Below are 21555 nucleotides of genomic sequence, written 5' to 3'. Positions count from 1 at the left end.
ACAATGCATTTCAGTAATACATATGTAAATTGGCATGGGCCAAACCTTCGTAACAATGTGCAACAATCTGCGTATATATTTTTTACATATATATTGTATTTATTAGTTTTTAGAAATAAAATAGTGATTCAAACTTTGAAATTTTCAATTAATTGAAATAGAAATTCACATGCAACTATTATGTGTAAATTGTCTTTTTATATGTGTTTTTAAATCGTATTTTATTAAATATATTTTTAATCTATTGCTCTTCTTTTTAGATAAAGTATTTGAATACATATATTTAAGTAAGATAAATCTTAGGTTCTGTTTACAAAACTTTCCACATTGAACGGCTTCGAATTTTATGCATTCAAGTCGACTATATGTTAGCTAAACAAGAAGTCTTCTTATATGCGAAGTCTGACGAGTCGATTGACCTGTTCTTTTGAAAAGTCTGCCAAAAATGTGAAACTACACTTTTGGAAGCTATATTCAAACAAATATACTTTCCATTTTCTTTGATGCAGCAGGAACAAACATAAATACAGACTGACAGATACACAAACGGAAGGTATTAATACTTACTTCGTTATATATTATTTTTATATTTTTTTGTCTTACCAATTTATCAATACTTCTTTGCATGTTTTAGGGAAGTTATGGCTTTAACAAGTGGCTTATGACACTCATACGAATCTAAGATTGAAAATTTATGTCCTATCTTATGTGAGTCCCTACCTTATTGGCTTCCTTCTTGTTTACTCTAGTACACGGAATACTTTGCAATACAAAAAAAACAAAAAACCAAAAAACAAAGCAATAAAGTGAATTTTAGGTTAAAGGAAATAGTTTAATTTTCAAAATCTATAGATAGACCTGGAATATTATATATAATAATACTCATAGGCAGGAAAATAAAAAATAAAATTTAGCAAACAATTTTTAAACTAAAAGTGTACAGTAAGTTGACTATTATTTAATAATAGAGTACATACATTTGACTTGGCAATAAAATATTATATTTGTAATTGTAAAGATAAAGATACAAGAGCTTGCTTGCACGCACATTTGATACCTTAAGACTAAACTTCATTCCTGAACTTAAAATATATGGTGTGAAAGTTTAATACAAATCCAACAAATGGTTGCTATTTTAGGGGTATTTTGGACATTAATATAATATACATACATATTTTTGTTTTTGTTTTTCTCTTAACATCTGACTCACAAATTTTGAAAATATTTCTAAAAAACCCCAAATTAGTCGGTCATTTCCAATTGTTCAAATATATTGGTACGCGAAATCTTAACTTAAAAGCTAATTTAACCAATTTATTGTAAATTTTGTATAATTTGGTTTATTGTTGGGTGTTCTACAAAATTTTTAGTTGTTCCACATTTTATAACTTTTAACTTAGAATATTTTAGAATGGATAAAATGCAGCTATGCTGGAAGTACTAGTAAAATTTAGTATCACAGTATTTTATATAAGGTCAAATTTTGCATTATATGTATGTTTATTATTCTGCACATTAATTGTCCCTATTCATAATTTAGTAGCATTGTTTTATTGTTGGATATGGATCTACATGACGATCTAAAGCCAACTTAAATATGAAACAACTGGGAAGAACTAAGGAAGCTTCTTTATTTGTAAATTCTAAGACAGTGCACAATAAATCAAAAATAGTAATAAACAAAAATTGTGGTATATTACAAGAGTCCCATCTTATGTCTTGATTAGAACTACATTTGCGCCATTTTCTGTTACCAATTAAATCCAATTAAATGAACTCATAGCTATGAAAACTACAAAATAATATGGTTCTGAGAAGTTTTTGTAAAATCAAGCAAATAAACTAAATTGCTATAAGAAGAGTTTGCTGTGAATAATTTATAATTTCAAAAACGTCAAGAGCCTATTTATTACATTCACGGTAAAATGTCATATACATATTGGAAGCAAAGTCAATCCTCTTGGGTGGTGCAATAGTAGTAAAGCGGCTTTTGACACTCGATTATTGGTTTAGTACAATCAGCACTGAAGTTCAACTATGTATACCCGACTCAAATTGTATCAACTTAAGATAATAAATCTGAGAACGATTGCATCATATTTTATTACCAATCTCTATAGAATCGAACAAATTAAACTTAACACAATGGTAAATAGTTTATTAAATTGTTTCTGAATGCAAACAATCTATCCAAAGTGACAGACACTTACATAACATCATAGTCCCCAGTTAGTCTGCTTGGATTCACAAAGCAAATGAACTCTACATAGAATTTTTCTTAACACACATTGAGCAATGTTATGGTTTGTATGCTATGCTTTTGGTATTTCCGTTATTGCAGAATACAAAATATTAATTAATAAAATAAAAATAAAATCGGAGAGAGGCGACACAACCCTCCGTGCCATGTTTACATATCGGACTCTTGTTATTTGGTGAGAGTATTGATATGTATTTATAAAAGAAGTTGAAATGGTGTTAAGGGCATGTTCTAGTCCGACACGCTGGATTATTGTTAAATTATTGATTATTGTATACCCTACCCATTGAATACTAGTCGTATATACCACATAATGTGCGCAAAGGTGTATGGCATATAAAAGGAAGCACTGACCTAAATATAATTGAAAGTCCATGATTTATTATTCTCCTACTCCTCTGTAAATTAGAATATCCCTGTGCGAGTATAAAAATTAGTGCCAGCTAAATGTTTTGATGTGAAAGTGAAGTGAGTGATATGATCATTTTAAAGGATACTCAAAAATAATGTAGAAATAAATAGTTATGGTGTGTATCTAAGTATTTAGGTGTGCGGCAAATGCTCAGCTTAGCCGGCTATCAGTATAAGTATTCACTTGTAAAGCCCATCAATTGCCTGTGTCAATATTTAACTTGCGAATAATTTTGAATTCGTGTGTCCTAATTCGTTCAAGAATGCATGATATTTAAAATTACGTATATTCATTTACATTTGTAAATACATTTATTTGTATATTTGGAGGCACAATTCTACGCAAACAACGGTATTCTTAAATTGTGGAAGTAGTATCTTGGTATTCGAAGCTGTAGCCTGCTAATTTATATTCATTATTCAAATTACTATGTTTCGTTATGAAATCCCTTATAAATGGAAGCGGAAAACATTTAATACAGACCGAATGTTGTTTCATACAAATATAAATTTGACTCTTAACCACATGCCTTCAAAATAACCTTAGCATAAAATGTAAAATTTTGTAATTATGTTTCCTAATTCATTTAAGTCTTTAGGGTTTCAATTGACTAAGGCTTGTGTTTCATATGCGGCTAAAAGTGATCTCTTGGCAATTATAAATTCAAAATATGTGATGGTTCCTCGAAAATAATTTCAAACTTATCTATGAAATAAATGTTCTATATTAGCTCAAACACATTTTTTCTACGAAGAAACAACTGTTATATTTTGTTTAGTAAAATTACATTAGCTTCAATTATATTAACCGAGATTACATGAAACTAGCCTATCTGTCATATTTTTATAACAGAATGGCACTAATTCGGAAGATTTGTTTAATATATAAGTACGAACAGGGTCACATTACGGCAGTTTTCGCTTATTTAGGCTAATAAGTGACTTTATTGTATACAGCTGCATTCATAAAAATAGTAGTGCGACTGAGCACTAGATATTGCACAAAAGAAACTTAGTGATTAACTAAATATTATGAAAAAATTGAAAAGGTATATTAAATTTTATATTTAGGTATTTAGTTATTAATCACGATATTTTTTGTTACCACCGGTATGGCATGGAATAGATGAGGTCCTTGCACCGCTTCAGTTGCATTTGCCTCCTGAGCTACTTGTCACATGTAACTTACGGTTCCTTCGCCTATATGCCTAGCTTCGTCGCCCCCTAAGTTCTCAGTAAGTACTGTTGACTCACATCCGTTTATATAATATTCTTAATTCCAGGATATTTTCAAAATCTAAATAATTTTGACCGAAAGTAAATTGATTTACTCATAATTTACAGCTTATTACAAGAAAACGTGAACAGATGTACCGTAATAAGGTACCTAATTTGGTTAATGTTCTATACAGTGCATTTTTATTTTTATGAGCGCAGCTGTATGTATATTAACTTTCAGTAAAAAAATTTTTAAATATTTGCTATCGAAGAGAATTCAAAATATGGATAATCATTGTATATTTCGATGCAATATAGTAACAATGACCCCAGTACATGTTATATAGTTGTTAATTTATATTTTTATAGCTTGTTATACAAAAAACTATATATTATAAATAAATAATATATATGTATATACTTAATTGCCTTGTCATATATGCATCAGTGATTTCCAGCTATACCTGAAGCTCGAAGACAAATGTCAAATTTTGTGTTCAATTTAAGTTAGAGCTATAGGTGCAAATTACTGATGCATATATCTCACGACAATTATATTTATATATATATTATATAACTCATAAGGGGACACCAAGAATAAACCGTACACTACCATACCAATACATGGTTACCCGAACACCAACTAACAAAACATAATTGAAGTTATATGCCAATTATTTGTATGTTGTCGATATTTTTTATAAGTTGTTACATTTTAACATTGGCTTAGGGCTGCAATGGTATTCGCAGCAAGCCTACTTACTTATTTTAATTATCATACCGTGTCATAAAAGCCTCATTACACTATATATTATAATTTATTGTAGAGGCCAGAATAAGTCTGATGTAAATTCACTTGCGCAAAAAAATGTGTATATAAACCAAATATTGGGACTAAACAAAGGAAAGACAGAGTAAGAAATTCATTTCATAACTTCGAAAGCTTGTCATGATGGGTTACATATGGTATCTCCAATAACTACAATTATTAATCAATATATGTAAAATCAATTATTTTAAGTAAAACGCCATAATACTTCTTTACTTAGTTCCAGCATAAAAACTACATTCTATTCTAGAAATATTCTACTGAAAACTCTCAGTATTCCAATATTTGAAACTATATGTCTGTCGTTGTTCCGATGCTTCACCGGCAGGTTATCAATCAAATTTAATTGGGTTTCATTTGATTGAACAAAACTAAAATTGCAGTGTACCGCGCAAGTATTTTTATAAACTATATTATCTAAATCTATTAATTGCTTGCCGTTGTTGCTGTCTTTTTTTAAAAAATGTACTGTCATACGTATGTATCCAGATGATGGTAAAGCTGAGTGCAGTCATTCCACAAGTCCGAACTGGTCTTGTTCTATTGGTTTTTTCAGCCAACTGCCAAGATCTTCTCGTTTGAATGCAGAAAACAGCTCTTGTTTAGCCGTCTGCAATGCAAAATTTCGTTGGTGTGGCTACTTATCGGAGCATGAACTCAACTTACTAACCTGGTAGTCCTTGACATCTGCCTTAGTCTCTCCGTAATCCTTAGTGACCTTGCGATTCGGCATACCCGGTAAGTTTTTCATCAAAAATCCATATTTGTCAAAGAAGGCTTGTTTTGTAATCCTGGACACTTGGCCGCCAATAGTTCGCCCGGTTAACGAATTGACAACCTCTAATTCAGTGTCACCAATGGTCCAATTAATGCCAAAGTTCGGGGCTTTAGCTTGATTTCGTGGCTCTGCTGAGGTAACCAAAGCAAGACGTGGCTTATTTAAATGATACGGGGGTGGTAGACCCTGTATAGACTTTTCGATTCGTCCGCACACAGCGCGGTACATGTGCTCCGGATGTAACAAACTTCCTAATACAATGGAATGCAGATAAACTGGCTCGATAATTGCAGACAATAGCGAGCCCTGAATACCCACAATGTTCCAGCGAGCAATTTTATCCGAACATGACATTGTCAGTAGACGCTGGCCCTGCAAGTACAAAATGTTATTGCGACAATTTTTTGAAGCCCTTATAGCTAAGCACTTACCTGTAGTACGCCATCCCACGTTTGAATGCCATCGCTGCTTTTTACGGGTATTGTTCCTTCTCCCGATTCGATCTTTGTACGCAACTGCCCACGTGCTTTTCTATACGTTAGTAGTAATTAATGTTATATTTCCAAAGTTTGGGTTATACCACGAGAGCCATAAAATGCAGAATAGCAACATGTACGATTATGTGGGAATCCAAAAGTAGTTGCATGTTATTATTGGCAAGTCAAAAAATGATAAAAGGGTAGTAGAAATAGTAATTATAAAATACTCCTAAATTTTTGCAAATTACATACAATCTGAAATTCTTCTCTCTTTAGAGTAGACAACACGATCAGATCTACCTTGTTCATTTATATACCTATTGCTTAACTATGTGGAGTCAGTCGTTAAAACACTTATGAGTTCTGTACCTACACGAAAGCCCTAATCTTTCAACACATACAAACATAAGGATCAACCCTACGGTAGTACGATTTGATGCATTTGAAAATTTTGATAATGATGACAGTAAACATACCTATCCTAGATAATACTTCTGTCATATCATTTAGAATCCACATGTAGCCTCTCTGATTTTAATTGAAAATTTAGTTCTTTAAGATTTTGTAAAAAAATATTACTTCTCTTTCTTCCAGATATGTATTTTGTATCTACCGTACATGTCTACAGTTTGCTTAAAACATTTCGCAAAACTATATAACTATTATCCGCTCAATGTATTAATACACACATATAATTTGATCGGATTACATTGCTTAACATGTGAACGCTATGCAATGAAATTTTGACATACAAGAACGCAGAATGGCACTTGTTCGAAATATATATTATTATTATAATATACAATATATTCGATACACCATATCTGTTTAGATGAACTACTGTATATATATTCGATACACCATATATGTTTAGAGGATCTACAGTAGTTAAAGTAGTAATGGGGCGAAAATATATATTATTATTGTGTGAATGCACAGAGAAAACAGAAAAATTAAATTCGAAGCTTTTGACCTCAGTCAGCCGAGGTATGGACGAAAATTAAACTATGTTTATTTATTTTTCATTTGCTTGCAAAAGATATGGCTTTGCAGAGTATGCATATTGTGATGCCCATGGTGCCAAGGGCTTTTACAGAGACTGGGCGGGACACGAAAGTGAGCAGCACAGCAATAGTCGCGAAACGGCTAAGCAGTACCACAGATAAATATAAATGAATGAAATGAATGAGAATGAACAGAAACAAAATCAGAAAAATGTCTACAAGTTGGTCAAACTCTTCCCAATTCCCAATTCTACTATATAAGTTTTGGTATGCTACTAATCCTCACTAATCTTTTCTTCCATTTTATATGTCCTAACAATTTTGAACTCATGCAGACACACAGATACGATGAAACAAGTTCAAGCGTATACACAATAGTCGATATGTGATAAAGGTACAAGAAAGCGCCCAACACGTATGATGCACCATACTATGTTAAGCTTATCCCTTATTTTGAGTCGCAATTAAGGTCTTTGTAAAATGCTTTGTTATATTTGTAGTAGTATTTAAAAATGTGTTGTACCAACCTATTTGGATGCTTATCAACACCAGTGTCGTTTTCGTGAGGACTAAATATCCGTGCATCCCCACATGGTGCTGTATTTATATACAAATGGAAATGTACCCCGGATTTTAGTTTATAAGGGTATTGCCCGTCTGTATTCCTCACGAAAATCGACTGATATGCTGTTGCTATATATTAGAAAAAAAAAACGAAATTAGAATAATCAAATGTATATAAATCAAAGTTAGGTTTTGTGATTGTGTATGCTTACTTTAGAATACACAAATATACTATATATATATATGTATATATATATATATATATAAATACATACATATATATGTATATATATATATATATATGTAAGTCTGCATGTTTATATCTATATCTCTCTTATCTAAGTAAAAAAAAATAATACATATATATATATATATATATATGTATAATACATATATATATATATATACTTATTAGTTGTCAATAGTGACTTTCAGCAGAAAAAAGCAAACAGCTACTTAAACTTTTTAACAGCAAGCGATGTTTTGGTGCTGCCTGAAATGTATTGTATAATATGTAGTAACGCGCTCTGGATTCGAAGCCGGGATTTCTCGATCATGCGTCACGCCGCTTGTCACAACGTCACTTCACTTTTTATACCCTGAACCCATTTTCAATGAGAAATCTGGGTATAATGGTTTTCTTAAAAGTATGCAACAGGCAGAAGGAGGCGTGGCAGACCCCACAAAGTATATATGTTCTTGATCAGGGCGGCGAGCTGAGTCGATTTGGCCCTGTCTGTCTGTCTGTCCGTCCGTATGTATGAACGCGTCGATCTCAGAAGATATAAGAGCTAGAGACATTTTTGACATTGACATTTTTTCCTAGGTCCGTGTTTATCACGCGCATATCGAGGTTTTCATATATATCGATAGCTACTTATCGAAAGCTAGTTATTTAATTATATCTCCTACACCTTTAGAGCTAAGGCTTGCAAATTTTAAATGTAGACTTATATGTATTTTATAAAATTTCGATTTTTGTTGTAATTTATAACCCCCCCCCCCCCCTATATCCACACCCTCACCCTCACCTTTGTAAAAGGGGTATATCAAGTACTAGAGGCTTGTGCTTTGGAATTTACATACATTTTGCGCATATATATATATTCTTGATCAGCGTGACGAGCTGAGTGGATATAGCCCTGTCCGTCTGTCCGTCCGTCCGTATGAGTGCGTCGATCTTAGAAGTTATAAGAGCTAGAGAGCTGAAATGGCATGCATACTTGTCAGTACCATACGCAGTAGAAGTTTATCATATTTTTTCGATAACTCATCCGATAACTTTTTTATCGAGAATAATCGAAAAATTGATTTTGTTTTTTCTACCTAATTTGGGACCTAGAGACTTCAATTTCGAAAAATTGATTTTGTTTTTTCTACCTAATTTGGGACCTAGAGACTTCAGTTTTTTTTTTTTTTTGATACCGCGCCCCTTTGCCCCCACTTTGTAAAAACGCATTTCAAGTACTAGAGACTTGTGCTTTGGAATGGGCACACATTTTAACCATATGATTACGCGTTTGTTGCTTGGCAAAACATTTTATTATTTTTTAACGTCAATTGACTTAACGGAATTTAATGAATTTTTCAGCATATGATCTACATATTCTATTGAATATTTAACAAATGAAAAAAAAATAAATAAAAATAATTCATTAGCTATACTGGCGTCTGACTTGAACTTTTTTTTGATACCGCACCCCCTTTGCCACCACTTTGTAAAAAACGCATTTCAAGTACTAGAGACTTGTGCTTTGAAATGGGCACACATTTTAACCATATGATTACGCGTTTGTTGCTTGGCAAAACATTTTATTATTTTTTAACGTCAATTGACTTAACGGAATTTAATGAATTTTTCAGCATATGATCTACATATTCTATTGAATATTTAACAAATGAAAAAAAAAAAAAATAATAATAATTCATTAGCTATACTGGCGTCTGACTTGAACTTGAATGTTTTTAATCGATAAAAACATAACGGGATGATTCATCGAATTTTAGAGGTAAACTCGACATCCGCAATATATGTATATACGGCCATTTAAAAAAAATTCAAGCTTCTAGCTCTTTTATCATCTGAAATCGACGCGCTCAAACATACGGACAGACGGACAGGGCCAAATCAACTCAGCTCGTCGGGTCTGCCACGCCTCCTTTTGCCTGTTACATACATTTCAACAAAACCATTATATATATATATATATATATATATATATATATATATATATATATATATATATATATATATATATATATATATATATATACATATATAAACCTGCAACGACGTGGACATACATGTTCATATGTATGTGTCCAATATTAAATACTTTTTTTGCCATATAACCGTTGCCGGAAACCAGATAATCTACTTATTTAAATTTATTATTTATTTGCATGCTACCTATAAAAGTTGTTATTTACAAACTTTATGAACTAAAGTATGTAAATATATTTAGTTAGTTTTACAACTTCGAATAACTCTAAATCAAGTTTAAACATACCCTGATTACACTGAAGATCAAGTTGAGCATACAAGTATTTCAGAAGACAACGCCTGGACACTATTTCAGCATGCGAGTCGTTAAGCACCGCCCCATTTACGCTCATGTGCTCGCCGCTAACACATTTTGTTCCGGTTGAAACTGAGATTACCTGTTAACACACACATTTAATCATACATAATAATCTAGTAATATTGTACTCGTACTTTAGCTTCGCAGAAATTCATATTTTCTGTCATAACTATGCCTGCCAAAACTTTTCGCCGAGAGTACGCCTCCTGGCCCTTAATCACTTCCATGAATTTTTCCAATACCAACCGTCCAATGGTATCCGCATGTATTTGTGGTAATTCCATCGACGATGACTTCTCGTCAATGGGTAACGGCGCATTTTTCTGTGGTGCCATCATCGGACTGTAAGATATATTGCACAGAGAGGCTAAAGCGGCCTTCGCGGCAGCATTCTTTGCCAATTTCTTGGAGGGCCCTACATAGAGTTGATTGTATAATAATAATAGCAAATAAGTCACTACACAGTACTCACCTGTGCCATCGAACTTTTTATCATTTATAGTGACCGTCATTTTAAAACGACAATTGTTTTGAGCGCCATCAATGTTCATGCATTCAAAATTAACATCGTTGAATAATTCGTACAACAACATAACGGGGCCTTTATCTGGTACTTTTTTCTGGCCATCTACGGCAATCGTACTCTTTGTGGCATCTAACGATAGAAAAAAAAATATATATCTCTTTGTATTGGAAGTAGTCATAAATCAGAATACCTAAATTATTATTAAATGCTTAAACTTAAAATAACAGATGTTTATGAGTCTTCAAATGACAGAAGGTATTAAATGTATATGTATATGTATTGGTATTTGCTTTTAATTAAAAGTAATCAAATTATCGCGATTAACTCCTAAAATTCTTCGGTATTTTAATATAGGTCTTGAGAAAAAAGGGTTTTTATTTTTTTTTTTTTTTATTTTTCATTTTTTTTTTGTTTTTTTTAATAATATTATATGACATAAAGATAGTTGTAAACCTTATGAAAGTTTTTTATTCTTCACATTAATATGGTCTAGTTTTCAAACTTAAATGAATATGGAATACGAACAGTAATCAAATTTCGCTTTTTAAATACTATACTGCGCTAGCCTTTCGTAAAATATCATGCGTGAGACGTTCAAGGTCACGAAAACATAAGCATATATAATAACAAAGTAGTTTTAAGTCTAAGTCTTCCTCAAAAATTAATAAATCAAGGTCTTTAATACAACTCTTCCAATATTGATAATAACGCAAACACATACATATAAACGTGTAATAAAAGCCACTGAGCATAAAATCGCAAATAGAAATCGAGAACTACAAATATGTTTAAATTACAAAATAAATATAAATAAACGTACGCAAAAAAATAGAAAAAAAAAAATAAAATAAAATAAAACAAATAAAATACTAGTACTTGCTGTGGCTCATGCAAAATATTTGTGGACGCAACGTGGATTGTTCAAGCGAGGTAAGGTTGGATTTCTTTTCAGGCAACATCAACGTGTAAATCAGTTCGACTAATTCTGCTTTGGACACGTTTTCAATACCATTTTCAAGGTGTTCGTCACTTGTAAAATCCAAGTTGCCCGCTGGCTTCAAGGGAGACAAGACTGCGCCATCTTTAAACTGTATAAAACTGCGCAACGCTGTGGCTGCAGCCTCGATACGCGCAACCTTTTTACTACGCCCTTGTCCCATATACTTCTGTCCATCAACCTGAAATAAAACCAAGTTACAGCATAAAAGTATGTTTATAAGCTAAATATAACAAGTAAGAGTGTTGTAGTCAACATTGATCAACTAAGAAATACCCTGAATCCTTCTTAGCTGGCTTTCGCAATTTGTAAACCATTTTATAGCAGGATTGTTACCATATTAAAGTGTGAAACATACTAGGGCAGCAATATACACATGCAGTCCATGTACATATATTACTGCCCTTATGTCTTATATAGTTTACTATATTATTCTTTGTCTATGGTCTTTCAAAACAATCACATAATGCATAATGGCTTTCAATTCCATCAATTATTGAATATCATTATTTTCTATCTAGATTAATATTTTTCTATCACGGTATTTCGTTATTATTTGCGGTTTTTCTCTATTTATATGAAAGTAAACTTCCCTGCATAAGCACTTGCTCGCGTGCTTTTTGTTTTTATGTTCTTCTGCTTTTCTGTTTGTCTTTTTTATCTTTGGTGGTGGACAATTGGTAACATCGCCATTAAATATGCAATATACAGAAAACTTTTTGAATACAATTTGTGGCAAGGAAATACAATATACTACTTTTATTGAAATAGGTTGTGACAAGTCTTTGCATTTACTAAATGATTCAGCGTTTAACAGTTCAGTTCAAACTGTAATCACATAAAAGGCTTTAACTATACTCTGATTTGTCAGTTTGATAATACCACACGCTCGGAACTATTTATATCAGGTAGGAGTTCAATATATTGGATGAAAGAATATTCCTCTTAGCCTTTTTTATATGAAAATGGGAAATCAGGGTATAATGGCTTTGCGAAAAAGTATATAACGGGCAGAAGGAATCATCGGAGAGTATATATATAAAGTATATATATTCTTGATCACCACGACGAGCTGAGTCGATGTAGCCCTGTCCGTCTGTTCGTCCGTCCGTCCGTATGAGTGCGTCGATCTCAGAAGTTATAAGAGCTAGAGAGCTGAAATGGTATGCATACTCGTGTATACCATACGCAGTACAAGTTTATCTTATTTTTTCGATAACTCATCCGATAACTAATTTGAGCACTTTTAGATCTGAAGACTTCACAGCAGAGCACGGGTTTATGCGTGCTTGTGGATGCATATAGATGTATGCGTGCACAAAGGAAGTGCAGAATGGTTAGAATATCAGCTTGGATAGTTCAGGGATCTCCTAGTCGAGCAGTCTCGACTAGAGCCATCTTACTTTTTTATGAAATGTTATCCCTCAGAAGTGAGCTTTGCGATCACTTAAAACAAATACATATATAATTATATATGAGCAACTTAAATGTTGACATTGTGCACTAACCTCAACGGAGATCGTAAATAGCGGCGCATGCACCGGACCAGTCTGTGACTCTAATTTGTATATCAGCCCATGCCGCAGTTCGTTAAGCATCGCTACTGTATTTTTCGGTTGCGGTACACGTTCCTTGCCTGACTTCTTTTTTGGTGGCACTAGAAACAGATACACATATATAAAATTTACCTTCATTCGCTTACTCGAAAAATGTTGGGTTTTTTTTTTATAAATTCTTTATAGAATTTGTTTTGTATTTTTTGGAACTTACCAGCATATTTTGGCATATCATACCGCCGTTTTTGAGGAGACTTTCGATTATAGCCGTTCATGTTTCCCTCTGTTGATGTAGATACCACCTGTGCCTTTATAGATGTAGGGTGAAAAAGGAACATATGTTAGGACTTTCATTTCGACAATCACTACTTTGCATTACTAAGTATAAATGTAAAAAACATCAAGCATTACAATACAACATTGACATTTACACAATCAAACTTGTATCCTTTCAGTTAATTTTCTACACACAGACAGACAACCATTACATAAGTGCTATTGTCGAGAATACTCGGCAGATATCGTGTAACCGTAGACGTTGAACATACAGAAACCTGCCCTACCATACTTAAAAATCAAAACAATAATATATACATATCAATATATATATACTAAAGTGGTCTGAACAACTTGAAACTCCTCTTATATTCAATATATATGTATGTACATATTATATGAACATTTTTTCCTTGTGAACCTCCTTGGCCTTTTGTAATTATCTGGAAAACGCACCAGTTATATAGCTAGTCCAAAACTATATGATTAACTATTTGTTAAGCGCTATAATTGGTGCATTTTCAAGGTAATTACAAAAAATAAAAATAAATAAAGAGGCACTACATACAAACATTGTATTGATTATTTTTTATATTACATATTTAATCATCCTTATATTTTGTATATTCCTTAGCTCACTTTGCAATGGGAGAGTGGAGGCAGAACAACAGTTCCCTTTAAGAAAACACGCTGTTTTTTAGACAAGCGCCATGAGTCTGCATACAGCTGCTGCCGTTGATAGCAAATAGTAGACCGCTCGAGATGCATTGCACGGTAATGCGATCTATAGCACATTCGCCTAGGATTATAGCATACGGGATACATTGTCTTTCAGCAATGTGGAAAGCAGTTTCGACGATAATTTACAGCGATTTACTGATCAAGAATAAGAACAAGAGGCAGGGCAACGAGGAGAGGTAAAAAAACGCGTGCTATACGGTTGAGCGTAAGAATTCAACTAGCTACAATTAAATTAAATTGCAGCAAAGAACCCACGGAAAGACAAGCCAACTTTTTGAGAAGTATTTATACATTTACTCATTTAAAGTGATCTGCTCTCTCCTGCACTTGCACTTTAGGTAAGCCCTATGGTCATTCTGCTGATTCTTTGTGGTTGATATAACATTAAAAGTGCCAAGAAAAATATATATTCATTAATTTCTCGTGTGCAGAAGACCCCGCACTCAGCAAACCACCATTGGGATGGACGGCCTAGAGAAATTTCTCCTTGCGCTTTCAGCGAAACATTTTGTACTTTGCATTTTGGATTCCATTTATAATTCTTTCGCTTTGCAAATACTTATTTATAATTATATATATATATATATAGATATATATATATATATAATATACATATATTTGAACAAATTATTTCATACTCAAATGTATTAGTCTATATTATGAAGTAGCCCATATTCCATTACAAACTCTATTTATGGCAATCGAGATCTCGAGAAATATACATATATGTATGTATATGAAGTGATGTACAACGTTATATGTACATAGACAATCGAGTAGGGGAACAGCTGAATAGAGGCCCCGAACAGTAAAGGGCTAGCGCGTAATGAAGCCAGCGGACGGAAAATTCGCATTAAATTTTACGTTATGCTGCGATGCTTCTCAAATGCACATCGGTGCACCTGTACACCAAGTGTCAGCTGCCAGACAAGCGACAGCCGCCTGTCCGTCTAAATGTTTTAACAATAAGTTTTTACTAAATTAGACAACAAATGCACGGTAGCACCTGCCTTTTGCATCTTTTTCAAATGGATTTCACATATTGTTAAGAGAGCATGCGCTATAACCAGTGGGCTGCGGTGAACATATTGACAAACTCGAGAGCGCTGCACAAAAATCGACCGCAGGGTCGGTAAGTTATGTAAGAACACAATGAACACAAAATCCGTGTTTAAAAAATAAAAATAAAATAAAAAAATAAGTGGCTCTCAAACTGAAAGTGATTACTACATAGATATAGCTACTTAATAACGCATATACGTAGCGAAAAATAATCCTTTACGTTGAAAATCATAAATAAAAAGCAAAGCGTTTTGAGATCGTAGAAATTACTATATATATGTCTGAATAGATACCAAATGAAAGTATGTCATTCAATTATCAAGAGTCATGCAGATATTTCTATAGATTTTTCGGTCATATATTTTGCATAATTCTAATGTCCAACATTAAAATAAACTCTTTATTAATTATAGCTGATTAAAATAAACACAATGTATTTGTATCTAACGCATGTTGGATCACAAAAGATTCTCTGCTTTTCAGATTTAAAAACTAAAATGAATAAACAAATAAAAATAAACTTCGTAATAATGAATGAATTAACTAATCCTTGATTTGTTACGTAATCTCAAATCCATTTATTTCAATTCATTAATCTCAATCAATTTATTTACCTGTCTACCAAAAAAATAATTTTGCTTTGTTTTATTGGGGGTACTGAGTACTATTGGTTAGTTACACGCCTTGAGCTATAGACAACCATTTACAATTTGGCACGATGCCCCAATCAATAACGCTTTTCTAATGTTTCCCAACAAGCAGTTAGACGCCAGAGTGACCGAACGCCCATTAGATGTGAGTGAACCTTTTCTGGTTTCTTTGTAAGTGCTGCAATTCGCCTTGTTGGCCTTTATGAACGTTAAATTGATATATGCAAGAGAATGCGGAGATATCTTGAACATCTAATGTATTTTTTATATATGCGCAAGCTATTCAAATTACTCATACTAATTATATTTGCTTTATTCGAAAATGTCACAAAATCAAGAAAATAAGATCCAAGTTAAATCATTTCTTATTGCGGTATTCTCTTTTAAATTTTCCTGAGGTCAGAAAACAAAACGATACAACGATCTACAAACAATATTCCATTCCAAAAATAATAAATACATACACAGTTTTCTTCTTCCTCTTCTTTGAACTTAATAATATACAGTCGACTTGATTCAAAAATGCTAAAATGTTGTAAAGCAAGCAACAACAAAATTGAAAAAAAAAAAAAAAAAAAAAAAAAAAAAAAACAATAATATAGCAAAAGCGTAGTATTAATGTATAAAATAAATAAGACGTATTGTGTCTACTTACATGCTGCACAAAATTGTTATTGGCGCTGTTTAGCATAATTATTTCCAATTCAAATATCTCGTACTTTTTTTACAACTTTTTATGTGCTTTGTTATACCTTCAGTATTCGATGTGGGTTGTAAAGCTGATATTTTATAAGGGCAAACAATCCACTCTGAAGTTGTACATTTGGCTTTCCATTAATATATGTATTTATTTATAGGATGGAATATATTCTCTCTTAAGGTATGCATATGTGTACTTAGGGTACACACGATGTCTATGTTACGCGAAAATCTACTCATGTAAATTTATGAAAAAAGGTGACACTAAAATGAAGCTACAAAGTATTTAGAAGTTGGAAAACTAAATATACATATGTGTAAACTCACAATGCATTTCTGTATATATATGTTAATTTTTTTTTTTGCGGTGCATGAATTTTTTGTGTATGATAGTTACTTTGTGATTGGGTTAATATTTATGTTTATATATATTTATGGTCATATGCAGACTACTTTAAATACACACAAATCTGTATTTGTATTTTATTTCAAACCTAACACTAAGTCAGAAGACTTTTGATTTCCTGCGTATTTGTATGCACCACATACATATATACCCGCATGTATGTATGTAGTTACATGTATGCATTCATACGTAACTTCAATGCGTAGAGCACAGCAAAAAATTTGAAGGGTAGCGTACGAAAAAGAGAGCGACAGCATTGCCTCTCACAAGCTCACGTGGAGAGAGACACACTGGCACAGCTCCATTATGCGGAAGTCCTCACTAATAGAAGAGTACGTAGCCGCAAGCTGGTCGATAGACACATCCACTTATGTATACACTTACAAACGTTTGTATCTATGTCTGCGTTCTATTTTCCAGATCATAATATATACAGAGTCTCATAACTACTAACTACTATTGATAATCCATTAAAGCTATTATCATATCCCGATGGACCTTCTGAAAGCTATTTATTATAATTTATATTTTCCAATAAGCTATCGATGATTTATAAACATACATATACAAACATACTTTATTCAGAACGGCATTAACTTGCATTACTATTCATGCGCATATAATTATAACAATTTTACGGTATATCTAATATATATATACACTTATAATTTCAAACTATATATGCATATGTATATATATAGCAGATGTAAGCCATTTCCCTATATGCGCATGTAAATGCTTTTGTTGATACTTTTCCTCGATAGTGCAAATGTACATTCATAGGCACATGTTCGTGTATGTATGCACATGTACATTTTCATGCATGCATATGTATATTTATATTGATATTTGGTTGTATGTGAAGTAGTTACATTTCTTCTGTTGCTATTGCCTACCTTACTTGGTATTTTGTCGAAGCTCTAATTATTGATTTTTACGCCACTTTTGCTCTTTATTTTTCCCATTTTACTAGAAATTGCACACCACAAAAATATGACAAAAAATTGCACACACCTTAACCACTATCTATGTAACTCGATGGTATTTGTCGCGGAGTGCAACGCACTATATTTTTATGGAAGTCTTTAATTATTTACTTCGTACCGTAACCGCTTGCTAGCTTTCAAAGAACAAGACCGACTTCAATTCAATTAAGACTTTTTGTTTTAGTTTTTATGATGATATAAAACGCACCCAGGGATGTCTAAGACATATCAGCTATCGATTGAATTTGTTATACGATGATTTGTTCGTTGTTACTGTACGATGTTTCCATTGCTATTATCGATAGCTAGATATCGGGAATATGTCGTGTGCATGCCACCTGTTAAAAGACACATTAGGTTGCGCCAGTGTCTCTGGTTAGTGTCTCTGGTTAGTGGTTGCGCAAAGAGCAGTCCCGTTACCTTTGTGACGGCACATTTTCAGATTGTGCTCTGTTATCCTAACTGAAGCTTGGCGGACTGAAACTCAGCAGAGATTCACCAAGTGATCCAAAACAATCAAAATGAAGTATGTATAAGCAAATATCAAAAGAAAATAGCCGCCAAACTCGCATTATTTAATCTACTAGCTTTAAGACAAATAACAGTGTCAAAGTTGCTTGATTTTCATACAAATGTACACGCGCGCGCAACATTTTCTGAAATAATGACGTTTCCCTGTCAAATCAGCTGTTCGCTTTGCATAACCTACTATCACTCAATCGTGGGGCATACCATATGACATGGTAGTACAATGAATTTGAATTCATTATGCTATAAGTAAAATATAATATTTTATAATTAAATGTCTTATAATGGCCCAAAATAAACATACAAAATATATTTAAAAAAAAAACATTCCACAGCTTATTTCAATATGTGTTATTATATTCAATAAATTACAAGTTTCTGATAGCAGATGGAAAAAAAAAAAAAAACACTTTTAATGGATTCACTAGGTTGCACCGCAACCACTTTTCATGTTAACTAACAGCTCGGTTGTAGCGTCATATATTCGGACTATGCTCTGTTACCCATGCTGAAGTTTGGCGGGAATTTAAACAGAACAAAGGCTTGGCAAGCAGAACAAAATATTTCAGCTTATAGCCATTAGTCATTACACCTTATAATTCATGGGTATACACGAGTATATGTTCGTGCTCTACTATAGTACTTTCTAGTAAATTGCATGGAACTTTTAATAAATTAATTATAGCTCCTCATATATCAAGCGGAAAATTGGCGAAAATCAAAATTATTTTTCGATTATGAGGATAAAAATAGAAGGGGATTACTTATTTTTAACGACGAACGCTATTTATTTATATTTTAGCTTAATTACAGGTAATATGAAAAAATTCCAATTTGGGAATACACACGTCTTGCGTGTAGATTCGCATTAGGTGTTGACTTCTAATACACTGAACCTATTGAAATTTTGTCATTTTCATTGCAATTGGCGCCATCTGTTGGCGTGTGACCAGCACCAAGAACAACGCTTGCCTTAGCAGCAGCACTGTCACTGTTATTAACAGCAACAGCAGCTGTAGTGGTTTTACGCCACTAACCATAGGCACGAACCACTAACCATATAACACATAGACCGTACACGCAGTGTACAGCTTTTTGCACACTTTTTTGTCGTGCATTGCGACCCACACAACTTCGTATATGCTCAGCTCCTTACTTTTAAGTTCGGGCTACGAAAATATACGAAAGCACAGCCATTTCGTTTGATGCGCTCGACCGAAATGGACGACTATTGAACAAAATATTCTACTATTCTTAATTTAGTTTCTTAGTCTCTTTCTCTCTCTGCCTCTCTCTCTCTATATATACATATATTTGAGAGCTGCATGGCCGCACTCATATCCAGTGTTACCAATTTTTGTTGAGCGAAAAAGCTGTTTTTAGTGGGAAGATACTTTAAAAAAAGCCGAAATTTTGTGAAAAAAAATCGGAAAAAAGCTGATGTTTTTATACCCTGAACCCATTTTCAATGGGAAGTCAGGGTATAATGGTTTTGTTGAAATGTATGTATATATATTCTTGATCAGGGCGACGAGCTGAGTTGATTTGGCCCTGCCCGTCTGTCTGTCCGTCTGTCCGTCTGTCCGTATGTATGAACGCGTCGATTTCAGAAGATATAAGAGCTAGAGACTTAAAATTTTTTTTAAAATGTCCGTAATTAAATCAAGTTTATCATTAAAAATCGATAACTCATCCCGATCTTTTTTATCGATAAAAACCTTATCGAAAACCAGTTATAAAATTTTATCTTCTACACCTTTGTTGCTAGAGTCTCCAAATTTTTAATGTATGCTTATATGCAATTAATACAATTTCGGTTTTTGTTAAAATGTACCTCCACCTCTAAATTCACCCCCTCACCCTCACTTTTGTAAAAACTTGTGCTTTGGTAATTACATGCATATTCATGTTATAATCATAATCTAAAAGTTTCATGAAGATCGAACGTCCGTAAAAAAAGTTATTAAACAATTAAGTTCTCATAGTAAGCGCACACTGCAGCCCATGCGTGTTTATGCGTGGATGCTTGTGTGTGTATGTGTGTGTGTATGTGTGTGTATGTGTTTATGTATGTGTATGTATGTGTTTGTGTATGTGTGTATGTGAGTGTGTGTATGCGTTTATGTCTGTATGCGTGTGTGTGTATGTATGCCTGTGTGTGCGTACGTGCGTGTGTGTGTGTATGTGAGTGTGTGTATGCGTTTATGTCTGTATGCGTGTGTGTGTATGTATGCCTGTGTGTGCGTACGTGCGTGTGTGTGTGTGTGCGCGTTTCTTGTGTAAGCTGAAAGACGCGAAAAATTATTGAATTATCAATTGCTCCAAGGGTTCAGGGGATCTCGTAGTCGAGCAGTCTCGACTAGAGCTTTCTTACTTGTTTGCTTTGATTTGATTGATACTTAAATATATATTTAACTACTTATAATCATGACATCATTTCTTCAACCACCGCAAGCCGTATCTGTGAAGTTTTATAATATATATGTTTTACCTGATGCTTGAAATTGAGTTAAGCATCACAGTATTGATCTGACGCAAAATGTTACCCACTTGGGCATTGGCAAAGAAAGCAATGCAAAAGTGGCCAAGTTCCTAAATTTCTTATATTCTATCAAACCCTTAGAGCACGCTTCTCAACTCAAAACTTTGTAGCGTTTTGAGTAGTTTCCTACTGAATTGGGTGGATGTTCTTATATTGGGGTTCAATACTATCAATGTTCTCCAAAAATGTATATGCATGAAAAGGAATCAAAAAGTTCGATATTGTTGTTCACAATAAGTTGTTCTGAATTAAATATAAATCATATCCTAGTTTAGTTAGTTCCATATTATTAACTCTTGGTTCGTTCATTGAAAATTGAATTACTGAACTATTTGGTTTTAATTTAACTACAATGAAGAAAACTTTATTCTTCATACGAATTATCCATACAAAATACGAAAATTTCTTCAATAAATAAAAAAAGCGGAAATAAAGCAAATTATTCTTTAAAACAAGTAAGA

At 33.0% G+C, this 21555-nt stretch overlaps 1 protein-coding gene and 1 long non-coding RNA gene across 10 annotated transcripts; one reads left to right on the top strand and one right to left on the bottom strand.

The window, feature by feature from the left end:
• Positions 1 to 807: 807 nt before the first annotated feature.
• On the bottom strand, positions 808 to 18258 carry Adar (Adenosine deaminase acting on RNA). Of its 9 annotated transcripts, XM_089475248.1 has the most exons (12): positions 16589 to 16729; positions 16398 to 16458; positions 13419 to 13512; positions 13157 to 13305; positions 11532 to 11829; positions 10598 to 10780; positions 10260 to 10540; positions 10054 to 10204; positions 7507 to 7672; positions 5928 to 6027; positions 5389 to 5868; positions 808 to 5328 (listed from the first exon to the last, which is right to left on the bottom strand). In XM_089475248.1, exons 3-12 carry the CDS (start codon positions 13477 to 13479, stop codon positions 5230 to 5232), a joined length of 1968 nt encoding a protein of 655 aa, XP_089331374.1. In that variant the 5' UTR covers positions 13480 to 13512; positions 16398 to 16458; positions 16589 to 16729; the 3' UTR covers positions 808 to 5229. The 9 variants fall into 9 exon arrangements, with proteins under 9 accessions (XP_089331374.1, XP_089331377.1, XP_089331376.1 ...); XM_089475251.1 differs by lacking the exons at positions 16398 to 16458; positions 16589 to 16729 and adding an exon at positions 18143 to 18258; XM_089475250.1 differs by lacking the exons at positions 16398 to 16458; positions 16589 to 16729 and adding an exon at positions 18053 to 18193.
• LOC149267768 (uncharacterized) lies at positions 13574 to 21027 on the top strand. Its single transcript, XR_016271216.1, has 4 exons — positions 13574 to 13863; positions 14115 to 14502; positions 14560 to 18550; positions 18612 to 21027. It is a non-coding gene; the product is annotated as an uncharacterized LOC149267768 (long non-coding RNA).
• The last annotated feature ends 528 nt before the right edge of the window (positions 21028 to 21555 follow it).

The sequence above is a fragment of the Drosophila arizonae genome, chromosome X (genome assembly GCF_054131065.1).
Source record: "Drosophila arizonae isolate 15081-1271.41 chromosome X, UAZ_ARI_1.0, whole genome shotgun sequence".
Classification (NCBI taxonomy): Eukaryota; Metazoa; Arthropoda; class Insecta; order Diptera; family Drosophilidae; genus Drosophila; species Drosophila arizonae.
The sequence above is the reverse complement of the archived record's forward strand: the minus strand, read 5'-3'. Positions and strand labels throughout refer to the sequence as shown.